The 13,883-nt window shown below is 41.1% G+C and overlaps 1 protein-coding gene across 3 annotated transcripts; it reads right to left on the reverse strand.

The window, feature by feature from the left end:
• Positions 1-273: 273 nt before the first annotated feature.
• CFAP206 (cilia and flagella associated protein 206) lies at positions 274-13,409 on the reverse strand. 3 transcript variants are annotated; one of them, XM_031611077.2, is made up of 13 exons: positions 13,282-13,409; positions 13,012-13,120; positions 12,506-12,589; positions 12,118-12,208; positions 10,868-11,056; positions 10,471-10,629; positions 9,226-9,434; positions 8,311-8,430; positions 6,127-6,325; positions 5,545-5,682; positions 3,367-3,560; positions 2,308-2,451; positions 274-1,197 (listed from the first exon to the last, which is right to left on the reverse strand). In XM_031611077.2, exons 2-13 carry the CDS (start codon positions 13,117-13,119, stop codon positions 967-969), a joined length of 1,866 nt encoding a protein of 621 aa, XP_031466937.2. In that variant the 5' UTR covers position 13,120; positions 13,282-13,409; the 3' UTR covers positions 274-966. The 3 variants fall into 3 exon arrangements, with proteins under 3 accessions (XP_031466937.2, XP_031466939.2, XP_031466938.2); XM_031611079.2 differs by having other exon boundaries at positions 13,287-13,361; XM_031611078.2 differs by lacking the exon at positions 13,282-13,409 and having other exon boundaries at positions 13,012-13,267.
• Between the last annotated feature and the right edge of the window lie 474 nt (positions 13,410-13,883).

A 13,883-nucleotide genomic window follows, 5' to 3' on the forward strand; every position in this document is an offset into this window, starting at 1 on the left:
CGCTCCTCCCATTCACCATAGAGAGCCGCGCGGCCGCCTAGAGCGCCCCGCCCCTCCGCTTTCTACCATAGAGGCGGAGGCTCCGCTCGGGCAGAACGTCCACCGGCGGGGACGGCGACACCCGGTAGCGGCGGGCGGGAGGAGTCAGCGCCGCGAGGGGAGCAGCAGCCGCGTGCCGTGCGAGGCTCTGCCGCCCCGCTCCCCGCGCTGCTGCCTGCCGCTTTTACATTGTACAGATGTGCGACATGAAGCAATGAAGTACAGCTAAAAACCTTTTCCCGTTGGGTTTTAGTTTCTTTTTAAACACAAGCGATGCAGAGCTTTTCAAAAAAGATGCCCCAAGCTGCTATTGTGTCCTGTGTGCCCACCTGCACACCTCTCAGCTGATGTCAGCCCACAGAAATTACCAGACACCTCAGAGCATCCCACAGAGCTCCAGCTCCTTGCATGTGCCTACACTCATGAGGACATATGCCACAGAAGGACATCCACGAACATCCCAAGGATATAGGGAGATCCCATTTTGCTGGTCTTACCTCTTAAGGCTCTTAGGACAGCGTTTCAGCAAGCAATCATCGTATTCAAATGTCAAGAAAATCCCAGAACCACGTAACACATTTAAATGTTGGTTTAAGTTAAAGTCTTCTGGCACATCTTGATTCAAAATTGCTTTTTTCTCTGTGTGTTTCAGGATTCATTTCTATCACTTAATGCCATCCTACTAGGAGGCCCCAGCAGATAAGTCAGCTCCTGCAATCAAAAGACACAGGATATCCAAGGCCAGGCTGGATGGGGCTGTGAGCAGCCTGGTCTAGAGGGAGGTGTCCCTGCCTATAGCAGGGGGCTGGAAATAGATGATCTTAAAGGTCCCTTCCAACCCAAACCATTCTATGATTTTTCTGTAACTCAATAATACTGAGATTCTTATATATAATTAATATATTTCCTTAAGTCTCTCCTTTTCTCTTAGGCTTTATCTACTGGTCTTGTTAAGTCCACTTTGACCATTTCAGTAGTAGCAGATGATCCTCCTCGGAGACCAGCCAAGAAAATCTGTGGTCTGGGTACACTGCTTGAGCTGTCACGCTTTGTTTGGGTGCTGACATCTTTGGGCAGGTACACTTGGGTGGAGTTCTCCCTTCTCAGATGGCTGAGATCAGTCTGCATGGCGTGAGTTAATTTGCGACGCAAATTGGTCTAAAGAGACAAAAAGAATCAAATTAAGCAAAATTTTGTTGGGACATTTTAGCACTGCTGTTATACGTAGGCAGTACACATTCTGCATTTGTAACACCTGTGGGCATCACAGATCTGTAACATTGCACATTTCACTCAAAATTTATTGGAATTAACTCTTGAGACTAATGGAATGTGTGAACAGCACTGTGTGCACAATTTTAAGTCAGCCTCTTGCAGGTTTTGTGTTTTCTTTGGTAATTGTGCCTTATGTGATGAGGTTTGGTGGTTGGTATCACAGATTACCAAATAAAAAGGAAAAAAAAAACAAAACTTCTTTCAAGACATTACTTGCTAGCCCCTTGGCAAGAGGCAAAAGATAATGTTATTTATCTGATGCAGTAGTTGGCAACCCTGTCCATGGCAGGAGGGTTTGGAATTAGATGATCTTTAAGATCCCCTCCAACCTAAGCCATTCTATGATTCCATGATTTTATGATTATGATGGCAATAAGAAAGCCACGTTTAATCATAGCAACTGTTGTAGATACAATGACAAAACCTCTTCTTATGAAGTGCTGAAATTACAAAATCAGCTGGTAGCAAAATGTATGCTCCTTCTTCTATGTCACCAATGGTGTATAACACTGTAAATCATATGATGTTGTCACTGAAACACAGCAAATGCAGTCTCACACTGTGGGATTCAGACCCCAACATAAGTAAGGGGTGAGAAAGTTCCCAAAGTCCAGTCCTGTTGATGGAGCCTGAAGTGAAAGACAGCAGAGGTGGAGACCTGGAATTTGGTCTTCCCATCAGGAATCCAAACACTCTCCAAAACTCCACTAGCTAGATCTCTTGTGACTGCAGAGGAAACTGAAGCACCTAGGTGTAGAAAATCTACAGCCTAATCTTATGTCTTCTAAGAAAGTAATATTTTAACACTTCAAGTTTTCTGGCTAGATGCTGATACTAAACTGAGTACTTTGTCTCTCAACAGGTCAAACCAATGAGCTACAAATTTGCTTGTAAGCTCTTTGTGCTCAACTATTAGAAAACACACACCATTGCTTATGTTAAACTGCTGAATACATCTTAACATCTGTGCACTGATAATAACAAAATACAAACCAATTTTATAGCTTTTCTTCTCAGTTCCCACTCATTCCATTCATAGGATTTCACAATAGTTGGAGGCAAGATATGAGTATCAGTTTGAGTACCACTGTCACATTTTGTGACTGGTTTCATTGGAAGTTTGTCTGCACTTCTTAACTGGATGGAAATAAAAACAACAAGCAAGTCATTAGTGAGAAGGATAAAGGCGTTTAAGTAAGATAGCAAAAAGAAACCTGCAAACCTGTACATTGCAAGTAGGTAATGATTTTTACATTCAACAATATTTTTGATCCTATGACTCCACTAAAAAGAAAAGAAACTGTTCAAGAACTGCATGGATGTGGTACTGAGGGACACAGTCAGTGGGCATGGTGAGGGTGGGCTGACAGTTGCACTAGGTGATCTTAGAGGTCTTTTCCAACCTTTCTAATTCTGTGATTCTCTGCCAGAGGTGGGATATGAACCACCAAGGGTCAGTTCAAGACTGTGTTCTTTACATTGCTAGGGATTTCGAATTCATGATGCAACACAGACAAAGTTTAACACAGCCAATCAAGCCCTTGGATTTCACACGGTAGAACTATCACATTCATTATGGTAGATCATAGTCCCTTTTCATTGTGTAAAATATTCCACAGTCTCTGTCCCATATATCACTACATCCTCAACCAACACATACAAATGAAATTCTGAGTGAAAGCTCTAGTTAATACGGTATCTGGCATATCTTCAATTGCATTTACTTTCTGTTCCTTTAAGCTAATTTTGCAAAAATGAGAAAAAGAAACATCAGACACAAGATTTTCCTTGGCTAAGGACAAACAGCTCTTTTTACCACTACCACAATCCTGCAACTCCACACATTCTCCTGGTAAGAGACAAGGTGAGAATGTTAAGGGAAGATGTTTCTTATCTACACCATGAAGATCTGGAAGAGATGGACCAACAGGCATCCTGTGTGATAGGCAGATTATTCTTCTGGGTATCACCCCTGTTCTTTTTATGTTCTAGAAACAACAGATAAACCAGCAATCCAACAGTTGTTCAGCAAGAGGCATGGGCAATGAGTACCCGCATATGTGGAGCAAGGTATCCAAACTGATGATGAAGGTTGAGCAGCTGAATTAGCTCTGCGTGTTCTTTTGCTTTTTCTACATTCAGTTGAATGAACTTATCTGGATCTTGAGCAAAAATGTATGCAGATTCTTTGGAACTGAAAACATAACATCTGTCCTTGTGCTTCAGAATGCCAATAGCAGGATTTCCTAAGGAAAAACAAAACCAAAACACTATGATATGCAATCCAAAAGGTAATTTTAATCAAGGTCATACATTTTCCTCAAATCAGCTTCACTTATTTTTTCTTTTTTTTTTCTGAAATCAGAATAAATCTCTGGAAGAAAATTTTTAAATACAGAAAAGTAAATTTCTTTAGGTCATCACAACTGCTTTTGATCACTTTCCAACCACTATGCCTTAGTCTAGACTAGTAGTTGTGCCTGTGAGAAAAACAATGGATGAAACACGTTATAGCAAAGGTGTAAAAAACACTGCCCATACCCAGAAATGTTTCCCCTAAAATCTCCAGATCAGCAGTCCCTTTATACCAAGGGACCCAACACTGAAATTAAGCAAAGAAGCAGAAGAAGCAGCCAAGAAGCTGGACAATAAAGTAAAAAAGGAAAATAAATGTCAATCACAGCCAAATAACTTATCAAAGAAAATACAAATTGAGCTCAGCTACAGTGAATGGCTCTGCTTTGGCTGTCTTTGTTTAGGAAAGGCTAGAATCACCTCAGACAGTGCTCTGAAGATATTAAATGGCAATCAAAAAAAGCATGAATAACATCAGGAATTATTCGGATACAGAAGGGGAGAAAAAAACAGTAGAAGCCTACATCTCTTATACTACATTTTGTTCCAATTCATTAAAAAATATAAATTAAGTGAAGTGAGCTGGAAGTGATCCAAGGCTTGGGATAGTTTCCACAGAGGTAGAGTTAAAGAAAGAGGTATCCTCACAGCACTGAGAACAAGCAACTGATAAGAAATAACATGATATGAGATTGTAATACCTGTAGAACATTAGATGTAAAATCACTACTTGCTAATTTTTCTAATAGGAAAACAACCTTTGATGAAATTACCAAGCTGGAGCTTAAAACCTTCTCTAAAAGAGGTACTTTTCATACTACACATAATTATAATTGTAGGACTTAACGACAATAAGAATATCCCATGGCAAACTGTAAGTGGATTCAAAAAGCAATTAGATAAGTGAAAAATCTCTGTTGAGGATTATTTAACAGAAAAGTGCAGACACAACATTCATCTGAAGAAGTCCCATAATCTCTGACTGCTGAAACGGGGAAGAATATAATGAAAGAAGTACTGTTTCTACTTAATTACTCATGATCTTCAAGTGTCCATGACTGACCACATCCAGCAATCTGTATGTATCTACAAGGCTGGAGAGACCTTCAGTCCAACCCAGGACAGCTGTTCTCACATGCAGCACTAAGTAAGTGTTTAAATATGTTTACACCACCATTAAATTATGTATTTGTTTATACTGCCAAGAAATTGCCATATTTTCCTCCCAGTCTCCTGTAGGTTTAAAATAGTCCATATGGATAGGTTCTATAAAACACAAGGAGACAGAAAATATGAACTGGTGGAGTAGCTGAAATGAGACTTGCTTTCAAGACAAGTGACCTTAGACAGACCAAATAAAATCCAACCATTAGCTGACCACTAAGTGCAATTTTGTATTATTGTCAGAGAAAACTTTTGGTACTTTGTATCTACTGTTTGAATAACTATCCATTGTTTAAGGCATGGATGTGTGTGTTTGCAACAAAGAGAAACAGTATTCTGTCTCTGACAATTTTCCAATGACTCTATAAAAACACATTGACAACAATAAACAAACCTGCATTCAGCTGCAATGTAGATTATATAGAAGGACAAATAGCAAAGAGGAAACATTCATCCATCTCATCTTGGCTTTGCTTCTGGTTGCTTGTGCCTACCATCCCTGAAGCCTTCCTACCTTCTATTTTGGGCATTTTATCTGGATATTTCTTAAAGAATATTTCTTTAACGGGGGAAATCATCCAGGAGTGAAAATTACAAAAAATGCAGAACTCTAGCTCTGAAAGAAGAGGACAGTTCCAGAATATGTCTTCACATTTCCCCTAGTACTTGTGTACATATAAAGTAAGGAGAACATCTAACTGCAGTGCATACCTGGAAGGGTGAGGCCTTTTACACCAATTGCATGTGCACAGAAACCGTGGTACTGGATTAACAATTCATCAAAATTAGTGGTAGTCTCTGGAAAAAGCCATTCCTGGTTCTTGAAGTCAGAAACATTCACTCTTGTCCCTATGGTTTAACATGGGAAAGATTTCAGTAACAAGACATCTGATGTTTCAAATACAATAAAGCTACAGGCTGAGCTGATTACTATTATCTTCACAGTGGGATATGCAGAGCCAAGATCCCAAAATCCCAAAATTTAAGACCTACCTCTGAAGGGATCCCAAGGAATCAGCCCTGAATGACTGAAAAATCAGTACTGGGGGATCCTGCTTCAAAAGCATTAGTTTTATTTGAAAACAGAACTGCAAAAGGATGGTAATATCAAGTGCTCCTATTTCGTTTTCACCCACTCACATACAATGCATTTCCTTGAATATAACTTGGTTTATGAGGGGTATCATCTTTACAAAAAATAATTTTGGCAAACAAAAACAAAAACGAAAACCCACCACCACCTCAATAATCTTGAGAAACGAAGGAAAACAAAACGGTAATAACTTTCAGTACCCATGGTTTCTCTTATCCTCTCCTTATCAGTTTTCACAGTCACCCCTTCCAGAAGAGATGTTAGCAGTTCCTCAGGAAAAAGCTGTGACTGGGTTTCCAAGAACTGCTGCAGAGAGTTAGTCATATTTGTGAGGAAACTTAGCAGAAGTATCTCATCCTGAAACCTGGACCATAGGTTAAAAGCTGCAACAAAAAGAGGCTAGGGAAAAGAAAAAAAAAAGATTGTTACCTGAAATCCAGAATCATTTTGTATCTGCAACACAACATGTATGCTATGCACAACAATTCATGATTTCAACAAAGCTGACCTGATGTACAAGGCTTTCAGCACTCAGAAACTCTGGGGGAAGCTCTGGGTTTTGAAAATGGAACTGCCACCTCAGTGTCAAGCACCTACATGTGGCCACAGGCCAGAATGGTACTCTTCTAGTGATTGGCAATCCTGCACATAGCAGGGGGGTTGAAACTAGATGATCATTATGGTCCTTTTCAACCCAGGCCATTCTATGATTCTATGATTCTACTATTCACTCTGAAGTCTTTTCCAAACAGATTACTCCAAGACCATATCTGGAACTGAGAGCTCCACTGACACTGCAGATTTGTAACAGGAAATGAGTTATACAGGAATAGGAAGAACCAGATGAACCACACCAACTAAACTAGCAAATGAAATAACCTCCCAGCTCCTATCATCAAAGGATCTGTCTTTGTCATTCTGCTTCCAGAGTGACTTAGTGCCACAGTGGCCAAGCTATGGTGTGTATCAGACAAATGGTGTGCAAGCCTCTTCAGATGGGTACGGCGTTCCAAACAAAATTGGAAGCTGCCATTCCCAGCAGCAACTCTCACGTCCACATGTACTCACATATAGAAGAAGCTTTTCAGCTTGAAGTATAAATATTTACTTCAATTATGTGTTTGGTAACATCTAAACATGCAGTTTTTATGAGAAAATTTTTGACCTATCCCAGATGGATGCTAACACCATTGTATTTCATGCATGTTACCAGCATTATTACATGAACGGTCAAAAGAGTTGGGTCTGGAATCTGTCAGCATCACAGCATGGTGAGAATGTTAAGGTTACAGAACTGGAAGAAATGAAAGGAAAGGAAGCAAGGATCAAAACCATTCTTTCTATAACAAACTAGAATAAAAAGAATATTAATAAAATCTACTGTCTTCTGAAATAAAGGTTTACTACAAATAGAGTCCTTGTTCTGTAATTTTAACTGGCAGAATATCCTGCTTCTCCACATTCCCTCAGGATTCAGCTTCTCAGCAACTAGCCAAAGGCAACAAAATCTGTTTTGTAACAAGGAAATCTCCATCTGCAAACATCTGAAATCAAATCACATTACATATTCTGCCCTCAGCAGAGGAGAAGAAACAACTAACCAACTTGAAGAGAAGAAATCTGGGAAGCAGACAGGAGGAGACAGCTTCTGAGGAGAAGGGCAGTGTGTATTCAGAAAGGTTGAACTCAGGTCGGTGAACTGAATCTTCACAGACTTCTTCCGTCACCAGGGAAGGGACATGATTTTCCAGAAGTCTCAGAGCCTAAACTGGGCTTCCTCCTCTCACCCACCCCTGAGGAAAGACTACCCATCTCTTTCCTCTTTCTTTACCACTGTGTTAAAGTATGCACCAAGCACTTAAGCCTTGTGAAGATACAGGAGAAAAACTGATCTGAGCAACTTGATGAGCAGTGTAAATGTTCTCCAAATGAGAATGTCTGGCCTGTAAAATCACAAGCACACATACAGTGCCAGATCACACTGTTTCCACAAGTTTTCTGCTCAGAATAGGCACAAGGTGCATGGTATTCCTCCTTTCCCCCTCTACATTAGACTTTATTTTGCTTTCTAATTACTTATTCTGAAGGATGAGATATTGAAACAACACAGGAAAACATTGCTGTAATCCTAAAAATACTGACAAATGACTCGAGACACAGCAAAATAGTATTTAATTTCTTCCCCCCATTTTGTACCTTGCTCTCCTTTTACCTTGAGATCAAGTCCCATAGTTTAGCTGCCTGCCCAAAAACCACTCAGAGTGCTTTTATAAGCTGCAGCTTTTTTCTTAAACTAGGCAAAACCACTCCTACAAAGTATTTAGCAATGTTTTCATAATTTTTTAATAATTAAAGCCAAATAGGTTTTCCTTTCAAATACTTACAAAAGCTTCTTTGGTATCTACAGAAACCTTATTCTGAATGGTGCTTTTTAACTGCTCCATTGTTGCTGTAAATTCCACGTTCAACTTTTCAATTTCTTGACCACTTGTAATTGTGTCAGACTGGAAGAAGAACGTACTTCAGGTAAGAAGTATGATAGTAAAAAAAAAGTATTTAGTAACAAAAAAATTACTAAATGAAATATTTTCTTAAGCTTTATGACATAAAGGATAGGCTAATAGAAAAAAACCAAACAGTTTTCAAAAGGCAAATAAAACTATCTTCATAAGTGTAACAAGTTTCAGGAATTTAAATTGTGTTCTTGAGACTTTGGATGACAAGTCCAAAGTGCTGGGGATGTCTACAGCCTAAAACTGAGATGATGTATGAACTGAACAGGCATAATTTTTCTTTCATCTTTCTTTTGGGTGACAGCTTTTAGTAGATGAAAATCTTCTTGACCCACATCTTCTTCATTTAAGTTCAGGTCATCTGGCTTTTCTTACTACGTATCTGATGGCAGAATCCCACTTTCTCCAGTCATCTGTGCAGTGTCTGAGCAGACTGAGTCTCAGAACACAAACATGGCAAATGTCCTACATTTGCAGTCCTTTGGTGAAAAAAAAGACACATCCTCCCCAGGAAAGGAAACCTCCAGAAATGAAATAGAATCACAGTGACACTGCAACAAACAATTAATGCACGTTGCCTTTTACCTGAAAGCAGCAAAACCCAGCATGTTTGGTACTGAGCTCAGCATGACAGGTTATGTAGGTTCTCCTATACTGAGAATCATCTGATTTTTATTAGTTCTGATTTCTTTCATTTTGATTTTTTTCCAGTCCTGTACAAGAAGGTAACTTGGATACCCTCTATTGCAATAAAACCCTGCGGGGTAAAACAAGGTGGTATCTCACCAGAAGGATGCAAAGAAAGGCCTCGTACTGCCTCACATTGAACAGTGCTTCTTTCAGTTTTAAAGAACTAAGCTGCCTGTATCTGTTCTGGTCTTCATGCATGGATTCCAGCAGAGCAGTGTAATGGTGGGCTAGCACATGGCAAGCATTAAGATGGTCTTCAATAGATTGTGTGGCTGCTGGGATAGCTTCGTTCAGAATGGCTGGCACTGTTTATACAGAACAAACACAAGATACATACATATAAAGAGTGCTTGAAAACATGAGCAAATGGTTACAGTGCAATATTAGAGCCAAGCAGTACTCCATTTAAATACTGAACTCTAGCCTTACATTCCCAAATGTTTGCATACTAGATTCAACCACTGTATCTTACAATAAAGTCAGAATTACAGTTGTGGCAATACAACAGTCGAGGACTGTGCAGAGTCTTGCTTTACAGTAGATGCACTTCAGTAGTGCACGCTGACAGGTTTCCTCATTTGCAAAATACCAATAACAAAGGTAAATCTTGCCCTGTTCCAAATACACGTTTTCAAAAATTCCGAGATGCCTACTGATGTTTTTTTACACATGAAACAAGTAGGAAGTTTCAAAATGCAAAAGAGAACATATTAAGAACATGTTAAGAATCTGAAGAAGTAACTCTAAATTGCTGGAATTCAGATATTGCCCAAGCAACTTTTCTTTAAGTGTAATTCTCATTACTCTTACTCAACAGAAAATTTTAATTGGATCAACAGTGCCCTTTCAAGATCTTAATTAACTGCTTTTTAAGGCAAAAGTTACACATTTAATTCACTCAATGGCAAGAGATCTAAGAGCAAGTTTTTCTGAGGTAAATTAGTGCATGAAGTTAATATGTGTAATCCTTGAGGCACTGCTTGCTCAGAGATGTGGTGGATGTCCCAGTCCTGGAGACTTTCAAGGTCAGGCTGGAGTAGGCTCTGGGCAACCTGATCTAGCTATGCATGTCCCTTTTCATTGCAGGGGAGATGACCTTTAAAGGTCCCTTCCAACTCTAAAGATTCTATGATTCTATGAATCTAAACCAACAGGATTCTCTCTTAACAACAGAGTAGTAGCTTGCATGGAAACCTATAATCAAATACTAAATTTGTTCTTTTCCTTCAGCTTTACAGATCCTGGGTAAAACTGTTTATCTAGTGAGATGGGGTATAACTGGAGGTACTCTGGTGAGGAAGGTCAGGAACTGACAACCCAAATGCATACTTGTATACTTACAGTCATCGATGCCTTTTCCTCCTTTCCCACATTCCTTGTTGTACAACCGAATTCCTGTGACTAGCATGGTGAGATTTTTTAGCTGTTGCTCTTTATCCTTCTTACTGAGTGATAGGAAAGAAACCAGAGCTGTCTGGGGGAATATACTCTGCAGTGCAGCTGGAAGGTGAGAGAATAGGGAAAAAAAGTGATTAAACTTGCAAAAATATCCTCTCCTGAACAACAGCTACAGGAAGCAGAAATTCATGGCAAATGTAGACATCAAAGCTGAGCAGTGACAGTTTGGGCAGTACACAATCATGACAATTTAGCACATCTATTTCTAAAGATCAACAAAAAGGTGACAGTTTATTCTTCAATAAGAGAAGTCCAATTTCACAAGAGAGCTTTTACAGACCTATGACCTCTCTGACAACCTCAATGTCTGTTGGGGATCCCAGACCAGAGCTCAGCAGCACGTAGCTAACGATCCTTTGATACACATGCTTCATTTCCTCTTGCGTGCGGGGACGACTATCCGTGATGTCCCTGAGCAGAGGAGCCAACCTGCCCTCCAGAACACGACGATGCTCTCTGAGTAATTCAGCTACAAAAAGAAGGACAGTTAGAAAGCACTGCCTGTATTCTTTGGAATTTGACTTACGCAGACAGGACAATTCATAACCACAACCAATTTAAGGTTTCTGAAGCCGTGATATGTGAAAGACATGTACAAGGTATCATGCTCTTCTATTTAACTGCAGTGAAGTTAAATATTAGCAAAACTAGCAAGATTAGCATCAGTAGAGGCCAGATGGTTCAGGGTAACTTAAAGCAGCAATTCTGCCTTACTAGAATCCGTGAGTGCAGTAGGACACCTAACACACACACACACATTTCATACACACTTGAAGTGACATGACCAAATCTGAACATCACGCAGGATCTCACAAGTCATTTTACTGGACTTACTGAGCTTACTGCATCTAGAAGACTTTGGAACAGCTTCCCAGTTTTGCTTGTTTTTGTTTTTACTACATGCTAAGAAGAAAATACTTCCATGACAGTCCCCATCTCCTGGAAATATTTACTTCTTGTCTACTCTTATTTCATTTTCTGTGTCCCAGCCAACCCTCACCATCCCTCTGAGATAAGACATTCATTACAGCAGAGACATCTCTCCATCTCACTTTTCTTCCACTTCCACACTCCCTTGCTGAGACCATATAAAGTTATATATATATAAAATATCACTGATTAGACCAAAGCAGACTTGGTTAAAACCACAGTTGTTGAAGCTTGTTCATAGCTCTCGTTTATGGATATTGATAGACCATCAGTTTCTCTTTCAGATACACCAATGAATTTCCATGTGGTGGTTCTCTATCAGATACACAGGTGCAGCCTGAGCTTTGTTTGCTGAAACACACTCACTCCTATATAATACATTTCTCCAGGGCTTGTTATTTTACTTTAGCACCAGCATTCATTTAAGAAGGAATCATTATTACCCCTGCACATAGCAGGGGCGTTGAAACTAGATGATCATCGTGGTCCTTTTCAATCCAGGCAATTCTACAATTCTCTGATCTATGATTCTATAGGGAGAGGTGAAAGTCTAAAGTCAGAATGAACTGCTTCTATTAAATATTATTATATTGAAATTACCTCTGTTTGCATAGTTCAAGTCAAAGTAAACTTGCATCTTAATCGTGCTCAGGGATGGGTTTGTTGTGTCAAGCAGCCTGGAAACACAGAGCTAAGGAGAGAGACACAGAGGTGAGCTCTTTTGAAATAGCTGGGAAACTTCTCAACTGCTCACAATTGCGTGACAGGTTCTGAAACGCTGCAGAGCAGTTTCCTCCATTCCCTAGACACACAACAAATTCTATTTATCAACCTGAGTGAACACATAAGCTTCAGCTGCAGAGCTATGGTAGAAACTGTCGTTAAAGTTCTGAAAATGTTTGTATCAAAGTAAAATGACATTATAATTACTGCATATAATGATGCAGTCTCAGCAAAGCACTGACACTCACCATCCTGTCGGAATTACCTGGATAAGATTTTGCACATCTTTTTTTGTAAGGATCTGATCCACATCAAAGTCATTTCTTGGATCTAGAACAACGGCTTTCACCTAGAAATGGCCAAAAGAAAGCTTTCAATTTATATCACAGCATCTACTCCATGCAAATAACCTCCTAAGTTGTGAAAAACCTCCTCTGCTGTCAATGTTTCTTTATCTTTGAGAGGAAATAATTAAAACTGAGTCTTTTAACATTTATTTTGGTTCTCCTCGTGATTTATCAACAGTTCATGTTCCTGTCATTGCTATTCTTTGCCACAAGCCAGACTTGGTGCCCACGGCCTTTTCAGGGCCTCACGTTCTCACACAGAGTTTCAGAGGGATGAAACACCCTCCCTCTAGACCAGGTTGCTCACAACCCCTGATTTTTGTCCTTGCTTCGCCTCGGTGACAGGAGGGGAAATCTTTGCCTCAGGTAAAACCGGACACGGCGCACCACGGTAGCCCTGCCAGCAGGCGGGAATCGCTCTTACCATGAAAGCCACCACCGATTCGGAGACGGGGTGGCCGCGGGCGGCACACTGCTGCCCCGCTTGGCGGATGATGTGCCGTAGGAGCCCTCCGGACGGATCCCACGACATTCTGGTCAAAGCCACCCCGGCGGCCCGAGGAAGAAAAATGAAAGCCGGTTAGAAGAAAGCCACCGGGCTTTTGCTCCATCCTCCGGCGGCTGACCCTAACCCAGCCGCCTCCTCGAGCCGTTCTTGCGGTCACGTCCCATTCCCCGCTTCCCCCGCGCTCACCTCACCTCAGCCGGCCCGACCCAGCGGCGGCAACCGGCGAGCGCGGGCTGGAAGCGGGCGCTGCCCCGCCTGTTGCCGTGGCGACCGAACCGCGAGCACGGGTAGCGCGCGTGCGCGTTTGCAGCTGCAACGCTGCGCGCTTCTGTAGCTCGGCATCCACGCGTGCATGCTACCCGTGGGTTCGCTCTGGTAGCATAACGAACGTTTCTTAGTGTGCCGTCCGCATTCCTGTTTTAGAAACCTAGCCCCTTGGATTTAGTGTGAGGTTGTTCCAAAAGTAAATGCTTCCCACTTGCTTTCATGGAATCTGCAGCAGATACGACGAACACAATAACGCTGTTTGACGGAGCAAGTTCTCAGCTACAAAACAGTATTTTTCAACAGTCACCACCACTAGCTGTGCATTTTCACCAGTGATGAACAGGAGCCTGCATACCGCGCTCAAAAACATCTGCACCAGTAGAGGGGACCCACTGCTGCTTAAACACACCACCCACCGCCTCACTGTGCTCATAGCCACTGCTTGGCCTCCATAACATCCGCTTCCGATGTCATGCGCCAACATAATTAAACGGGAGGCATTACTTTCGGAGCGGCCCTGC

The sequence above is a fragment of the Phasianus colchicus genome, chromosome 2, assembly GCF_987193195.1.
Source record: "Phasianus colchicus chromosome 2, bPhaCol1.hap1.1, whole genome shotgun sequence".
Taxonomy (NCBI): Eukaryota; Metazoa; Chordata; class Aves; order Galliformes; family Phasianidae; genus Phasianus; species Phasianus colchicus.